The sequence below is a fragment of the Ciconia boyciana genome, chromosome 8 (genome assembly GCF_034638445.1).
Source record: "Ciconia boyciana chromosome 8, ASM3463844v1, whole genome shotgun sequence".
In the NCBI taxonomy this organism is placed as follows: domain Eukaryota; kingdom Metazoa; phylum Chordata; class Aves; order Ciconiiformes; family Ciconiidae; genus Ciconia; species Ciconia boyciana.
In genome coordinates, this window is record NC_132941.1 from 56914191 (window position 1) to 56931705 (window position 17515).

At 41.8% G+C, this 17515-nt stretch overlaps 1 protein-coding gene across 13 annotated transcripts in view; it reads left to right on the forward strand.

Annotated features, from left to right (window-relative positions):
• The window catches only part of TCF7L2 (transcription factor 7 like 2), a 181988-nt gene extending 164744 nt beyond the window's left edge, over window positions 1-17244 (forward strand). For 2 of the 13 annotated variants that reach the window (XM_072870407.1, XM_072870408.1), the window contains exons 8-14: window positions 519-659; window positions 1510-1669; window positions 2427-2534; window positions 7464-7512; window positions 8065-8115; window positions 9258-9330; window positions 14988-17244. In XM_072870407.1, the coding sequence (XP_072726508.1) occupies window positions 519-659; window positions 1510-1669; window positions 2427-2534; window positions 7464-7512; window positions 8065-8115; window positions 9258-9330; window positions 14988-15417 (1012 nt within the window). In that variant the 3' untranslated portion in view covers window positions 15418-17244. Of the gene's footprint in view, window positions 1-518; window positions 660-1509; window positions 1670-2426; window positions 2535-7463; window positions 7513-8064; window positions 8116-9257; window positions 9331-9903; window positions 10419-14987 lie in introns of those variants that run through there. The other 11 variants (XM_072870409.1, XM_072870410.1, XM_072870415.1 and 8 more) reach the window with 8 other exon arrangements.
• The last annotated feature ends 271 nt before the right edge of the window (window positions 17245-17515 follow it).

The following is a 17515-nucleotide window of genomic DNA, read 5'->3' on the forward strand; positions in this document are numbered from 1 at the left end:
TTATTAGACACAAATATTTTCTTCTGCTCCATCAACAAAATGTAGCTAATGAGGCATCTATAAGGATTATCAAAAATGCATCTAGATTGTGTTGGCATTAATATTTTATTTTGCTGTCAATATGCAACAAAAGATGTCATCCCAAATTCACAACATGATTCAGAACTATAAAAACTGATTGCTTGGTTGCCACAGATAATTTCTTAGCAAGGAAATGGACTGGTGGATTTTCTTGCAGGTAGCTGAAATTCCACTTTCATCCAAGTTCATCCAGTTGAATTTGCCTTTTGTTAAAGATGTTAAAAATCATGATGTCTCATGTCAGTAATGATAATGAAGGGGAAGATTGGCTTTAATGACATTAGAAGAGTCATTATGTTTAATTTATTGCTAATTAATGCTGCCAGCTTTCATATGCTTTGTCTAGCTGTCATGTGCTTGTTATATGCCTTTTTTTTTTTTAATGTGTGTACACATCCCTCCCCATTCATTCATTTTTATTCTGACGATTTACACAGCTTTCTCTCCTCTAGGTTTCCTCCACACATGGTCCCGCCACACCATAGTTTACATACAACTGGAATCCCTCATCCGGCCATAGTCACACCAACAGTCAAACAGGAATCTTCCCAGAGCGACGTCGGCTCACTCCACAGCTCGTAAGTTGTTGCTTCCGTGTCTTATTATTAGAACACCCAAAGCATCACCTGTGCACGTGTGGCTTTTAAAAAGGCTTGGATTTGTAGGAATGTTTTTGCTGTAAAATATTTTTTAAATTGCTTTTCCTCTTCTATTCTAATTGATTTGAACATGGTTTAACTACTAAAGTGTGTCAAAATAATGGTAACAGTCTTTCAGAGTCATTCTGTGACACAGATAAGTAGTTGCTAATTTCACCCATTTTAACAAGGAAGTGGAATTTGCTTGATCAAGATTCAAGCTTCTTGACCGGTTTCCCTGTTACTCAGCGCCCGGTTTGAAGCTGTGAGATACTGGATACACAACAGGAGACAATAAATCAGAGCATAAATGGCTTGTTCAAAGCTGCAGAGAGAGCTGGTATCAAGTTTAGGTTTGAACCAGGAGAGCCCTGGTCTACCTCTGCCCCTAGTGCTTCTGGTGCTTCTTGCCTTCATTTCACGGTTGAAGCAGAAAGACAGCATTTCATTTCCCAGTGATGATGGGGTGTAATTATTTCCTCTACCATCATGCTCACAAGCCCTGCCCATGAACCCATTTTCCTGAGTGCCCATGTCCTTCCGAGGTTCTTCTAGGGGCTGAGAGGGTACTTCGTGATATTGCGTAAATATGAGATAGGTTTTCTTATAATGCTCTTAAAACTGTTCTCATACAGCAGCCAGGGTGAAGGCCCTAGAGAACCTTCTGGTCATCTTTCTAGAGACTAATTTCTGAGGATTAATGCTAGAGGGATTGAGGGGATTAACTCAGTAAATTCACAACAACAGTTCTCACTGTGAGGTTTATGTCTGTTGTATCTTTACCCTTCAGAAAACATCAGGACTCCAAAAAAGAAGAAGAGAAAAAGAAGCCACACATAAAGAAACCTCTTAATGCATTTATGTTGTATATGAAGGAAATGAGAGCAAAAGTTGTAGCAGAATGCACATTGAAAGAGAGTGCAGCCATCAACCAAATCCTCGGTCGAAGGGTAGGTAACAAGGGAGAAGCACAGGCAGGGACTTAAACTCGGTAGGATTCACTGCTTGCAGAGAAAGGGAGTTCCATCCTTCTGAAACCCTGTGTTTTGTTATTCTTTTGATAATGGATAGGGAAGTAACTAAACCACAGGCCACGTTTTGGTTTTTGTTTTTGCAGGCACTTTTTGCCACTGGGGTCATTCACAAGGAAGGGGGGGAGTTTAGCAGTCTTATTTCAATGTTACTTCCATCACCTGGAGATGGAAAAATCTCAAATTTCTTATTTTGTCCTAGAAACAGGCAGAAAAGTAAATGGGGAAGGAAAAAGCCTTTGGGAAGTACAGTACCAGTATCAGCACCTGTAAGAGCCGGGAGAGGAGAGGGGGTGCCAGTGGGGAAGGGAGGGGGAGACCTTCTGTAAATCTGTAACTGAGACCTGGCTCACGACAAGTGGTTCAGCTTCTGGACCCTCTCCCCTGCTTGTTGTTTTTGTTTCGTTTTCTTTATTCTACTCTCTCATCAGGAGGCAAAGGGGCTGAGTGAAAATAAATTATAAATTGTGACTCAGTTGAGTTTACTGGAGTTATAATCTGGAGTTATAAATAAAATAGGAATGGCAGCATGCCAAATCATATGTTTTCATCTCTTTTTTTATGAAAATCAACTCTCACTGTATTTATATATAAATAATACACACTGCTGTTAATGCGTTTAAAAAAAAACCACTTGTGCTTTTTACTTTGTCTTTTTCTCTTTTCTTCACCTCAGTGGCATGCGTTATCCAGAGAAGAACAAGCGAAATACTATGAACTAGCAAGAAAGGAACGACAGCTTCATATGCAGCTGTACCCGGGCTGGTCCGCACGGGATAACTATGTAGGTTCCTATGTAGGTGGAAATTTTTTTAGTAGTAGAGCTTGTAGAAATGTATATGTGACCTGCTGAACTACAACCACACATTGCACACAAGCACTACTTGGAAAGCGTGCCTCAGGATCCCAATCTGGTAACAACAACGGACGCTTCCCTCTGCGATACTAAAACTATTGGGGATAATTCCAAGCCCTCCACTTGGAAGAGGCTTCCTGGCTGGGACTAGTAAAAGGTTAGAATTGGGGCATGACAGTAGAGCTCTGTGAAGAAACTCTTGCCTTCACTTTTACCAGCGTCTGTAAATGCTGTTTGGCTTGCTGGTCATTTTAAATTTCATTTTTTAAAACAAAATAAAAAATTCCCCTAGTATGGCTCTTCTCCTTTCCACCAAAAAGACGAATAATTAGTGTCTTGTGCTTATCTGTGTGAGAGTATAGTGGAAAGTGGAAGAATGACTTATCCTAGCTTCAGAGAAGGACTGGCAAAACCAAAAGCGTGACTTGTTTGAAAGTCTTACTCTCAAGTGGGGTTAAATTAATTATTCCACGCTCTACTGTTGTATATTTGGATTATGTTTTGCTTTTTCATGGCCATGTTACCTTCCTCTTACCCCCCTCCCCCTTTTTTTTTTTAAAAAAGTGTTTTGGAGTTTGTGATCAATTCATGGAGTGTTTTTAAGATTGATTCCCCCCTCTGCCTTTCAGAAAGCCTGTTTTGTAGCTAAAGTGGTAGAATTTTCTGTCTGTTAAAAACATAAGGCCAGCGTTGTAACCACTTACTAGTAGTATGTAACCCCTTCCTCCATGAAGGGTAAGCAGTGTATCTGGTAGTAAGTGTTTGCAAGCCTAAACCCATAAATTCTTGACAGATTTGTGGATTGGTGGGAGCTCTAAACCCTCTTTAATAGGATTATAGCAGCATCTTGATTATTTTTAAAAAAATTTAAATAAAAATCACCTAAACTGTCAAGGTCTCTAACTCTGGAATGAATGGTGCTCCCTACCTTCCAGGCAGACTTCCCTGCAGGTTTGGGGACCAGCAGCTGTAAGATTGATGTCAGTTATGTACAGTGTTACACATTTTGTTTTTATTGAAGTCTGTCTCTTCCATCATCGTCATCATCACTGCCTATTTTACCGTAAATATCCTAGTTTGCCGTAAATCACGTAAACTGTGTCCTTTGTATATGGCAATGTTTACCTATATGAGAATCTGCGCTTTTATGTGTACGGATGGGAAGTCAATTCAGAGTCTCCAGTGAGGCCTAGAGCAGCAGCAGCTCTCTACACTCTTCCACCGTTTCAGCAGTGGAGAATACACATGCTCACTTATTTAGCAATATGTACTTAAGGACGTTTTTTCAAATCCTTCTGTTCTTTCTTGATCATATTTTCTTTCCGTTGGGCTCTGCCTCGCTCCCTCCTTTGTTTGCCATTGCAGGTGTAGCTGTGCATGCTCCTCAGAGGAGACCTCGTTAAGCTCGATGAGGCAGTGCTCCTGCTTAAACACATTTTCCCTTTCTTTTCTGCATAGTCTGGCCTAAGACTGTCACACCATAGGCTTGAGGTAGTTCCTTGGCACTGCACTGTGCATTATCATCGTCTTGGGTGTTCAAAAGGGAGTATAGGCTCGACTGAGGTTTCGGGAATGCTCATTCTGCGCAGTGACTGTGCCACCGACAGATGGGCATGTACAAAGCCTTCAGTGTTTAGGACCTTTTACTTTTGTCCTCACCGTGTGAGCACTGAGAAGCCCTTTCTTCTCAAGCTAAAAAGGACAGGATGAGAAAGCCGGCGCTTTCCCAGCGGCTTGATGCTGTACCCCCAAGTGACCTTCAGGGGGAACCTTCCTGCCTGAGGAGAGCGCGGTACCTTTGCATCACACGATTGCATCATCTGCAGGATTTATTTATTTCTGCTCTCCCGGTCTGTTCAGAGCTCTCCGAGTTCCCCTCCTCCCTCGGCATTTCATGGGGTCTCGAGACTTTCACACATCTAGAAGGGGAGCACGTTTGGGCCACTTGAAATGGTTAAATTATTAGGCATCTCACATTGGGCACGAGGAAGAGGCCACCTGTAGCCCAGGTCTTCAGAAATGGGAGCAGTACATTCAAGAAACGCAGCTTTCAGCCTGCTCTGAAATAAGAGGATTCAGGGAATCCCTTGTGGCTTGCTGGTGTCACAACGCACATTTGCTCTTCCTGAGATCTAATATAAGATGGTAAGCAGCGCTGAGTGCTGGACTCAGAAGTATGTAAGGGTCTAGTCACCTCGCCTGCCACTTGTCTAGAAAATTAGTACCAGAGAACTCTGCAGTCCTGTCAAAACCCATGTTGGTTTGGCGCTGTAGAGGAAGCTGCTAAAATGGTTAGTAAGTATTTACATCAACAAGTATTTACTTGCAGCCTAAGAATTTGTATAGTATGGTGATGGAAAATGTTACAGACCATCTGCTCAAGTCTTAGGAGGACAATCGGAGGCAAAGGCAAAACGGTGTCTTCTGCAGAGCACTTGAAAAATGGCTGCTGTAATTCTTTTCTTAAGTCCATGTATTAATTTAGCGACGTAATCAAATATCTTCTTGTAGCACAGAAATTGAACAAGGAAGCCAGGAGATTCTTCTCCCTATTTCCTTTGAAAAGGGTGTAAAAGAAGTTAGTAGGACCTCTGTCAGGTCTTTGTTAGGAACACTTTTCAAAGGTTGTGTTGAAAAGGAAGCAGAAATTCCTGGTCCCTGGCCGACATTCCTGTATATCAGCCATTTTTAACAGATTGCTCCCTAAAGGGTTTATAGTACTGTTTATAATACCTGGCTTTACAGTTTATAATACTTGGCTTGAAGAGTTTGTAAAGGGCAGATGAGTCCTGACCTCTGTTCTGACTGGCCCTTGTGTGAAGAAGTTATAAGGTCTCAAATTGGAATGGCCCTTGAATTCCCAAATGTACTGCAAAAATTAAGCAAATTTGCCACAAGATGCAGTCTGTTAATTATGCAAGTGGCCTCCTTGAGATTAAATAAATATCAGGCTTATGGTCCTGAGGCAATTGTCTGGTTTTGGTTATGCTGTTGTAAACCTGGAAAAAATTCACCGACTTTCACAGAGTTACTGTCAATCTAGATCAATGTAGATGGAGCAGTCTGAGCCCCTTGTATCTTTATGTGATATGTGGACTTCAAGATACCACGTTTTTCCATATTCTATTCTCAGGGAGCTTTAGGAGCAATGCTTGTCTGTCGTGTTTGCCCGCCATGTTAGACTGATGGCTGCTGTAGCAATTGACTCAGAGCAACAACTTTCCATGTCCCCCAAAATGACCTCAGAGGTGTCGGAGATGATTTCTCAGTAGCATCCAGGCCACAGGATTATGTGCATGTCGTTTAAAAATCCTTTAAAACTAACGGTGCACACAGCTTTTTCCATCACCAGAAAGCTCTCGTGAACAAGACTCTGCTTGTCGCAGCCTGGACAGCAGGGTGGCAGTTTACAACCCCGAGCAAGCAAGGGGGAATGAGTACAAAAGCCCCGTGCCAGAAAGCCAGCTTTTGGGGTGGAAAAATATGACAACAACAAATCAAAATCCAGCATTCATGTTGGGGGAATTTTTTACCAATACATTCCAGGGAACGTATCATAGTGAGCGTCCCAAATGTTATAGTGGATGTCCCAAAGCTGAAGCCCAATCTTAACCATTTAGCTGGGAGCCAGACCAGACTACTGAGAAAGATGTCCACCATGTGGGAGAACCTTTTGGCTTCCCCACAGATATGTCCAGCCCTTCAAAAGTGCTAGAAGATTCCTTCTTCCAAGACACGTTTGTTCCCTTTTGACCACAAGGGACTGCTGGCCTGGTGTCTTTTCACCAACTTCTCTTAGTACCACATCTTCAAAAGCAAGGATCTCTGTGCTGTTCACAGTTGACATTGCTGGCCCGAAAGTCATTGCTTTTAGCATCTGGGGAGCTGTGAAAATGAAATTACTCTGTCCCCTTGCACTGGCCTTTTTGTGCTGCTCTGCAAACCCTGTAGCTCAGTGTTAGGAAAGTTTTCTTAGAAAATCGCTTTTCTGTTTTGAGCCATGCTTATTACTTTATAACTGTTCTCTTGGAAAACGATCGTTGGGTTTCCACAGAAGTCAGGTTCCTGGTCATGTCCTCTTCCACACTGCTGGAAGGAGGTGGAGAAAGGGCCTTTCTCCCTCCAGTCAGAAACCGTAACAAATTGCATCACCTTGTGGGACAGTATTTGGGAAAGCGACACAGTTTAGCAAAACATTACTGGTGATTTTTTCTTGTGATAGAGCAAAATGGGGGAAGGGTCTTAGTTATATCTGGATTTTTTTCTCTTCCTAGCTTTGCTTCCTAAGTTGTCAGTGCACTTATAAACCTGCAAGTTTGCTTTTGCTCATTACTGTGGCTTCGTCATTGCTTTAATGGTCAGTTTTGGGTGCTGAGGAAAGCCAGGGGCTCAATCTGACCTCACTCATGGACTCTCCCACCTTGAATCTCCTCTTTTGCCCCTTCTCCCCCTCCCCACCCCACAGAAACATGACCAGGAATGATTTTTTTAAAACAGGAGCATACCAGTGTCAGTGTTTCTGTCGTGATTATAATCTTATCTCAAAAGAAGCATCTTGCAAGTCGTTCTGCCCCCTCCCCAGCTGCTTATGCCTTTGGTGGGTGTTAGCGTTGTGGGGGGCTGCAGCAAGGCTGTCCGAAAAGGCACGGGGCGGGCAGGCAGAGCCATCCCTGGGGTGCAAGCATCTCCTCGGGGCCCCCCAAGCCTCCCTGCGCTGGGAGCGAGCCGTCACCACGCTTCAGTGTCCACACCAGGGAGCTTCCCGCACTGGCCGCAGCCCCATCACTCGATGCTGTCTTGCAAGGAGGCATGTTTTGGGGTTTTTTAATCCTTCTCATTTGCGTATGTTTTCTGCAGGGAAAGAAGAAGAAGAGGAAAAGGGATAAGCAGCCAGGAGAGACCAACGGTAAGTAAAAATAAGTCTAAATCTCTTGCTTAGTGGAAGTGTGGCAATCCTGGTGTGACGCTCCTAGGTACGGGGGAGGTGGGTACGAGTCTCCTGGCCTCACGGGGAACCGGTCCCTATACTAGGCAGCCTTTTTTTTTTAATGCACTCTAATTATTTACCCATTATTGCCCTTCTAAAACTAGTAACCAAGCCATTGCATGTAAGAGCCTCTTGTGACGTTAGCTGAATTTGTACATAATAATTTCAAAGCCTTTAACTGCAGAGCCGTAGTTGTAATGCCTATGCCATTGTTTATAAAGTTGTCTGCTTATTTTGCGCGTATGTGTGTGCGTGTACGTATGTATGTATGTGTTTGGTATTAATTTGGGCTGTACTTGTATGTTCTGATGCATGCCTTACAGTGGTAAATCGCACCCATTTTAAATTAAGGAGGTTTGCCATTCTATATAGGAAATTAGAAATACTGCATAGGCAATCTCATAGTCAATTTTGAAGAAGCCCTGACTTAGTTTTTTTGAAGCCTTTGTATAATTTGTTCTTTTTTTTCAGAACACAGCGAATGTTTCCTAAATCCTTGCCTTTCACTTCCTCCGATTACAGGTGCTAACGTCATTTTGAGTCATTTAAAATAGTTTATAAACTGCTTTTTAATTTTTTTTCCTGCCATTATAGATTTTAACATTAAACACTTATGACATTAAGAAAAAAATACCATCCACACGTTTTGATAGTATTTATTATCTATATATCTTTATATCTATTATATGTTTGATAGTATTTTTTGTTTTTTGTTTTTGTAACAATTGCTATTAAAACAGTAATACAGTAAAAATAACGCAAGAGTTGTACTAACTGTGCAAATTGAATATGCAGTATTTCTTTAAAGAGACTGATAAAGAATGGAAGCAAGTCAGTAATGAACCTCCTTAATCTAATGGCATTTTTCATGGCTCCCACTAAGTCTTCTCACATTAGCATGCATATGCATTTTTTATTATTATTTTAGTTTTGGATTTTTTTTTTTTTTTCCTTTCTGCTCAAGCCTATTCATCGCAATTCACTAGCTATACTAACTCAGCACCTTGCCATGCTTTACGTTTTATTTTCTGGCTGATACTAACATACTCATTCCGCAATCTGCTTATTCTTATCCATTCTTTTAAATACAAATTAATAAAACCAAATAAATTGAATGTTATTCCAAAAGCTGCATTATCCCAGGAGATATTATTTCCTTTTTTTTTTTTTTCCTCTTATTTTTATTTTGTATCTGAGTTGAAGAAAAAAGCATGTTCAGGATCTAACTTCCATACTCAGCTTCTTTTCTTCCTTTTTTTCCCCCTCTCAAAAAAGAGAATAAAAAAACCCAGCCCAAATAAATCTTGCCTGAAACATCCTGCTAGACCAGCCACAATGACTTTCCTCTATCTGCTCTTTTAAAAGGGAAAGAAACAGTCCTTTATAAAGGGATACTGCAGCTTTAATTGCAACAGCTAATCTCAAGAGTTGAATAAAAATGTGATTATCACTTTTTTAAACTTTTTAATCAAAAGTCAATATTTTGCAATTAATAACGAGGACACTGATTTTTATTCCCTTTTTTATTTTTATTTTTTCCTTATTTTTATCTTTCTCTTTTTTCTCCCCTTTTCTCTCTTCCTCTCTCTCTCTCTCTCCCCCCCTCTCCCCTTTTCTTTTTTTCCTCTCTCCCTTTTCTGCTCGCTTTTCTTGAACTCATTCAGACCTGAGCGCTCCTAAGAAATGCCGAGCGCGCTTTGGCCTTGATCAACAGAATAACTGGTGCGGCCCCTGCAGGTGTGTATAGTTTTCCCAGACTCGCTATGGCTGATTTGCAGCTGGTTTATTTGGTACTTTCCCCTTTTTTTTCCTGCCTTGTTGCTTTGTAGCTCTGTGTTGTGATCTAGAAGACACAAGGGAGTGGGACACTGCCATGAGTTATCATCTCTCTGAAAGGGTTTTGCTTTTTTTTTTCGTTGTTGGTCTTTTTTTTGCCTTCCTCTTTGCTGCTGCTAGCCAAAAACCCACTGTAAAACAGCATCAGCCTTAAGCCCATCTGATCCGTGGCTCAACCACGCTCCTGCCCTCCAAGCCTCCACCCAAGGAAAGTTGCTCCCAAAGCCCTTGATAACACGGCATTGAGCGCGGTACCGACACCGGACAGATGCACAGCCGTGTCGGAGATATTTTTGTTTTCTTTTGGCTCATTGTGAAAGTCCTGTTTTCTTTCCTGCCCTTGGTACGAGGGGAGATTACCAAATAAAACTAAGGTGATTGAAAGCTAAACGTAGCTGTAGCTAAGATGACACAGTCCAAATGAGCTCTATCCACCATTGTGTTGTATTTTTTGTGTTTACCTTATGCTAACAGATGCAAATACTCCAAAGAAGTGTCGGGCATTGTTCGGGCTTGACCGACAGAGTTTATGGTGCAAACCATGCAGGTATAATACTACCCATTAGGCCTTTGGGGAAATAAAAGCAATCTGTCCTCTTAGTGCATTTGTGTGATTTTATTTTTTTAATCTTTTTTCCCCACTCCCCACCTTTCTCTCTCCCACAGCATCAATTGCTAATAATCTTTGATCTTTGGAATTTCTTGCTAATTTAATGCCATTTTCTCTCTTTCTTTACCAATAACCTCTCCCTGGTGGTAGAACTGGGAACAAGAAAACTTCAAGTCCTTAAAGCTGGCATTTTTTTGGCTTTTTCATTATTTTTTCCAGATTGTCAGCAAAATGAATGTTTAGCTGGACATCTATATTTTGTCTTTCATTTGGGTCTATGTCCGCTGCCTCCAAAGGCTTTTTAAAAAGGTTCTGGGATCTGCAACACTAGTGTTTTTCTCATGATTAGAGATGTAAAAGCCAGTGTTTACAGCTTATATTGTACTCTTTTTTTTTGGTGTTATCTGCAAAATTAAATAGCTACCTGTAGGCTTCTACGCCTCAGTAAGGCTTATGTAGATATCAGGTTTTTTAAATGATCTGATGTCTTTTTTTTTTCTGATTCCGAAAATACATTTTTTCCTAAATTTTATCGCAACAAGTGAGCTGTAAACGCCTGAGCTCTAGACAAAACTAATTACAACTTTAGTAGGACAGTTTCCAGCATTAAAAGGAGATGAAAGACATCAGAGAGCCCAAATTTCGACAGCCCATGTTCTACTGGAGTTTAATTCCATGTATAACTCAGTACGTACTTCTTTCTTGGTGGAGGGATACCGAGTAGTTCTTTTCTCATTCCTTTTTCCTTATATAATCGCATTTGGTTAAATTTGTTGTTTCTTTGTTCTGATACAAGCAGTCTTTGAATTTGGAATATTATGATGGTAGGTATTTCAACCCAAACCACACTCTGTGTGTAGTGATTCCTCTCCCACATTTTTCCCTCTTACTCATGCCAGTCCCATGTGCTCCATCTCATTTAGAATGTAGATCAGACGTCCATCGTATTTTGTGTATGCACGCAGTCTTGTTTGTGCTTAGTGTCGAGGAAAACACGGATCGAGGGTGGTGGTGTATGTCAAAATACCAGCTGAGGCACCAGAAATGTCTTCAACAGATTGCATATTGTCCCATTCAAGGCATGCTAGTACCGGGTGTTGGGGTCTTAAATACCAGTACCAGTACGTATGTTGAACAAGCTTTGAAAGCAGCAGTTGCTTAAAGCTTAAAGGGAGAAGAGTTCAGTCCACAAGAGCTGGGTAGTCACTTCACTGTGTGACGAGGCTCCAGTCTCATGCTAGCGGAAGACTCGAATTCTGTGTTTAATTAGGCTTTATTCTGTGGTTAGTTCACTACACGCTATCAGCAGATATTTGTGTAGTCTAGAGATACAGTATTTGAAGCACATCAGGCTCTGTATGCCAAGTATCAGAATGGGGGGCACATCATGTTTGTGTTGCTTTATCTTTCCTTAGCTGCTTAAGTAAACAGCATACTTTTAAAACTACATTTTATCAGTAAGGGGACTTTTCATTTGGTCTGTACAGTGCTTAGGTTACATGTGAAGCATAAACCCTCTCTTAACTTATGCCAGATTTTGGTCAGGAATCTTTGCAGCACATCAGAGATGACTTCAGTGGTGTAGCTGATAGCTTTAGACTTACTTATATAGAGTCAGCTGCTTTTCTTTTTGTTTTATTTGATTTTGTTTTTCAAAGGCATGGAGGCATTTTATCACTAGGTATTAGAGCATTTCTCTCCTAGTTCTGGTCCTAACCATTATAACATTGCATTTGCTAGCATGGTAGCATTTTGTAGCGCATCTTAGGTAGGTGCTAAAGATGTGCAGTTTGCTACTACAGTAGAAACTGAGACATCTTTGCTCACAGCAACTGAATAAACCTTTGTCATCCTCTATGGCTTTCACTCATGGCAATTGCAGCATTACAGGTTTCCTGATGCTGTCCTGGGGCTAGTTTCAAGGGCAGCATGAGCCTGGTCAGGTCCGTTGGTGTTTGCCAGACTGATGTAGCGGTTGATGCTTTCAGAGTGACACACAAGTGAATAATCCTCACTAGTGCTTCTGAGGGGAGATATGTAGTATTTTTGTTCCTACTTTTAGGAGAGCAGAACTGAGGCACAAAGAGTTCCTTGGATGTTTACTTATTCCCCTTCACTAGAGTTGCCTGGTGTTGTTCACTTCTGGTAAAATTTGGCTTGCAGGGTTTGGGGTTTTAGCATCTATGCGTTCTGTCCCACCTAACCCTGACACATACATGACCACAGATAACACATGGCGGGAATGGCACAGGCTGGAGAAATGTGTCCCCCCCTTGAATCATCGTGATTTAAGTAAATGAGTTTTCAGCCTAAAAGTGGCCATGCTGTTAAAGAGTTTAATATACAACAGAAGCAGAGGAAGCAATCTGCTCCCTTAATCCTAGTCAAAGGAGAATTACTTCAGGTAGCAGACCAGTGGGTTTAACTTACCCTTCAGGTAACAACCAGTGGGTTAAAAAGGTTGTTAACTCTGCAGAGTCAGAAAGTTGGGTAGACATGGTTTAAGTCTGCTTTGCCATGGGAACTCTTCCTTTCAGGCCACAGAACTTAAATAGTATTTAAAAAAATAATTTTGAATTTTTGGCACACTAGATTCAAACTGCCTCCAGTGAAGTAATTAATTAACTGCCTTGTAGGTTCAGAGCAATCCAGTTGAATGACTTCTGGACCACCATCAATGAGGCAGGCAGATCTTGGGTCTCTGCTTGCAAATTATTTAAATTTGGGGATGGGGGGGAGCCCTGCAGTCTTCAAATTGTGAAAACCCACCTTTCCACACAGGTATTATCAGTGAGCTTTGTGAAGCATCACTGTTCTGCTTTGCCACTGGAGCTGTACAGAAGGTCCAAACGTGAACTGTGGCCCTGGTAGCGTTGCACAGCTGAAGCTAGGAAGTGGTGAGACAGAGGAGAGGGGAGGGGAGAAGGAGCAGCAGAACTGTCCTTAGCCAAGAGCCAGAGGCTTCCCGTGTTGTTTGTTGATGGTAGAAGAATTAACAGATTCTGTTTTGAGCCCACCAAATTAATTTTTTTCTGTCTTTTAACGTTGCTCTAATAAAGCATGGTTTACAGCCTTCACTTGCTGTCTTCTATCTTTCTTCCTTTCTTTCTTTTTAACATTTAAGTTGCATGGTTGTCTTTAGTTTATAGCATGTATTGATCTGCAGGCTAACGTGGTTAAAACTCTAATAGCCCTAACCCCTTAATTTGCCATGTGGAATGTGGAGCAGAACCTGAGAGCAGAGCCTGAGTCTCTGGAGGAAGGGATATCACTGCACTGGTCCCTCACTGAAGCTGGTGGAAAGATGGGGTGCCAGGGTTGCTGCTCCCTTCCTGGCTATGGGAGATGATATTTTTTAACTCCAGGATCAAGCTGGTTAGATCTCCCTTGCAGTCGAGAAACATCTAGCCCCATTGCCTGGACAGCAGACCTTGGTTTAACCCAAGTCAAACGCAGTTGCCATACATGGGGGAGAACATGGACGACCAGCAGTGGAGCTGGGGCACCTACGCGAGTGGAGAATGTCACCCAGCGACATTTCCGCTGCTGTGCCGCGCTCAGGCGCTTCCTCTGATGAAGTTGCTGAGCTAGGGCAAGGTATCCACTGGAGGGGGAGAGCGGCCTACTCCTTCACGTTGGTGGCTTTGTGCAGCTTAGCTGAGTGTCCAAAGTTTTTGTGGCAGAGCTGCTCTGGACAGACTTCGTCATGCATCTCGGGCTGTGTAACAGCGGTTCAGCACTTCCCATGGGAAGTGTGCTTGTGAATAGGAGGGCTGGAGAGCCATCATTATTAGGGTCAAGGTGGCCACTGAACGTCGTTCTGCCAGATGCTGTGGTTGTTTGCCTCATTATTTCTGTCCTGCTGCTAGAATTGTCTTGCATATACTTGGCAAGAGAGATGGTGTGAAATTGTCATCTGTTTTCATTGCTCCTTTACATTATTAAGTGGACAGAGGGAGGAGAAAAGATCTCTGTCGGGTCACTTACTCATTTATTTGAAGATGAGCGGCTCTTGCAAGACTCTCATATTCCCTGGTGTGAAATAAGCTCCCTGTTGCTCCTCGCTTTTGTACCTGTCATCGTGCTCTTCACCTACTGAAATTGGATCCCACTCTGGAGTTAACATGGATGGCCTCTCAGAGGAAAATTCCCCAAAACGCAGACGAGCAGCTTCCCAAATCTACCACTCTCCCTTAAAACAAAAAGTAAAACTGAGTCGATTTGAAGCCACAACCTGCAGGCCATACAACCAGTTATTCTTGTTATTTTGGATCATACTCTGTTTATCCTGTTCTTTTCCTGTTTTTTCTTCTGTCTGCTTTGTTTGTTCGTTTTGTTTTTATTTCCCCTCTCTCTCGTTCTCTCTATTATATATCCCTCCTGTCTGACTCTGATGTTTCTGGAGTTGGTGTGGTTCTTAACAGAGGAGAAAGCAATGAGCAGTAGTTTGCAGCCGTCCTTGCCTCCCAAGGGCAGTGCATCATAAGACACGACAGGTGACGCAGGTTTAGAGATGGCCCCGTTGAGTTGGACAGCGTTATGGGACATCTTGAGATACCATCAACTGTCCAGAGCTTTTATTTGAGAAGGATTACTCCCCACCCCCACCCCCCGGAGGAAAGCTGAGTTTGTAGATTAGCACAGTGGGCTCCAAAAACGACTTATCTGATTTTCCGATTATTAAAATAACTAAGGAAAGGAGGCGGCCTGAAGAGGAGGGGGACGAAGAGACAATTGGTGAATCCTTTCCAAATCTGTTAGCCGAAGGGAGGTTCCCGAGCGGGCTCGGTGCCGAGGACACCCCGCCAGACCCCCAGGACGGCGCGTGGGGCCGGGGTGCCGCCCGTGCAGAGCCCAGAGTAGCTAATTGACGGCTCTTTGCTTTAGATAACTGTCTCCATCAGCGTCTCTGCCCTTTATTCACAGATAACTCTCTCCCTGTTTCTAGGAGAAAAAAAAAGTGCGTTCGCTACATACAAGGTGAAGGCAGCTGCGTCAGCCCACCCTCTTCAGATGGAAGCTTACTAGACTCTCCTCCGTCCTCCCCCGCCATGCTCGCCTCCCCCTCCAGAGACTCGAAACCACAGACTGAACAAACGCAACCCCTCTCGCTCTCATTGAAGCCCGACCCGCTGGCGCACCTGGTCATGATGCCGCCGCCATCCTCGCTCGTCCTCACCGAGAGCGCTGCGAGCAAGCCCGGCGCCCTGCCTGCTGCCAGCTGCCCCAACGGGGCCCTGGACCACCCGCCGGCCGCCCTCCCGCCGGCCGCCGCCGCATCCCTAGCACAGCCCTCGACGTCCTCCTTGCATTCCCACAGCTCGCTGGCGGGGACACAGCCCCAGCCGCTCTCCCTCGTAACCAAGTCCTTAGAATAGCTTTAGCCTCGTTAGCCCTTTCGGTTTCCTTCGGGGGGATTGAATTCTGTTGGGATTTGGGTTTTTTTTTTTTCCTTTTCTTTAATTTTTTTTTTTTCCCTTCTCCTCCTCCTCGTCGTCCGCTGTTCGTCGTCGTTTCTCAGTTTCGTTTTTAATTCGTGCCACGTGGCTACATTAGTTGATGTTTATCGAGTTCATTGGTCAATATTTGACCCATTCTTATTTCAATTTCTCCTTTTTAAATATGTAGATGAGAAAAGCCTCATGATTCTGCCAAAATTTTTATCAACAGCTGTTTAAAGTCTTTGTAGCGTTTAAAAAATATATATATATACATAATTGTTATGTAGTTCCAATAGCTTAGTTTTAAAGACTGATTTTAAAAATTTAAAAAAAAAAAAGAAGCAATTTTGAAGCAGCCCTTGCCGGAGGCATTGGTTCTTTATTATTTGTATTAAATACGAGCTTGCGAACCAATCATTTTACATCTGGTTTTTAAACCTTTAAGGGCACAATGAATGCGGTGCCGCTACTACTTCTTTTTTTTTTCCTTCCTTGTGTGAAACAACCTTTATTGTGATGTTACTTGTTATTGTTTAAATGTACAGAAACAAAGGGTTAAAAAAATGTGTTAATATACCTTGTTCCATGGTGTTGTTCTTTTTGGGGGAGGGAACGCTACTCAACAATTAAAAGTATCACAACGCTATTGGACCAGTAGTATTTATTGCTTTAGAAATTGCTTGTTGTATCTGTATGTTGTCCCTTTTTAAATGTTTTTTTCTTCTTTTTTTTCTTGAAACATTGTATAAAGGGTTTTTTTTCCCTTAGTGTAAGCATCTTATATATAACAACTCATTTGTACAAGGTTTTTAAGTTTATATATAAATGTGTATATATATATTTTTTCCGGGATTTTTGTTTTTGATTTCCTTTTGTGATTTTTTTTTTTTTTTTTTTTTTTTTTTTGCTATATGAAACACAGTTGCCACCAAATTGACATTTGCAGATGCATTTTTTCAAGGATCAATAGTGGGGAAAAAAAAATTGCTTTAAAAGCCATTACACACAAAAAGACTTGAAAATTTAGCAAGGGAATTTTTAGCAACGCTGTTTGAAAAATAGCAAGGTCCAAGTGTCTCCTGTTCAGAACTGCAGCTGAATCCCCTGCGACATTAGGACTGTAGGCTGTGTGCAAAATTTTTATGTGCCAAAATTCTCAGTGACTTTTAACTTTCTCCCAACAACTTTATTATTTTTTTTAATGCTGTAATTTTTTTGTTCATCATGTTTTGCTGTGATGTTACATAGGTAGATATGTATGTAGTTTTAATGTCACCTATAACAGACGTGTTTGGTAGCAGATTGTCCGGAAAGCATTTAAAATGAAGAGGTATAAACCCTTAAGGGCCAAATTCTGTATATTAGATTATTCATAAAAGGAAAATCAGACTGCCACTTTTATGTACACTTACTACATACAGGTAGGTAGCAAACTTAAAAAAAAAAAACTAGGCATGTTGATGTTGCAAAAAACGCTGTATAAAGCTGAAAAATTGTTCATCTGTTCATTCAGTGCCATTGTAGTTGACATGAAGCGATTGTAAAACTGTCTCAGATTTTTCTCTGGTTTATTAAGATGCTAACTATAACATTTTTTGTGAATACTTTGAATGTTTCCTAACAGTTGTGATGTTACTGTTCCGTTTTATGCTCTTATTCCGATTTTCATTTTTAATGGTTTGGAAGCCATTTTTTGTAATGAATAAATGTTCATGCTGTACAGTATCTGTAGCATGCAGTTCTGGATTAATAAAAGCAACTTAGTATGTGCAGAGAATGACTTGTCAACTCATTTATGCATTGACTGCATTTTACTCTGGCCAGAAAGATTTACAGCCCAAATGGAAAAGTTCCTTGAAAAAAATTTTGTGAAAATCATGGCGACTTGCAGCCAGCTCTAGTTGTGAGAAATCCTCTGTTTCCTTTGGGTTCCCGTGCTGCCGCCTGCTAAATTCATTTTGCACTAGCCGTTTCGGCACTCAGCAAGCTTTTGTTGCAATAGTTGAAAATCCTTTTTTTTTAAAGCAAATGGCAC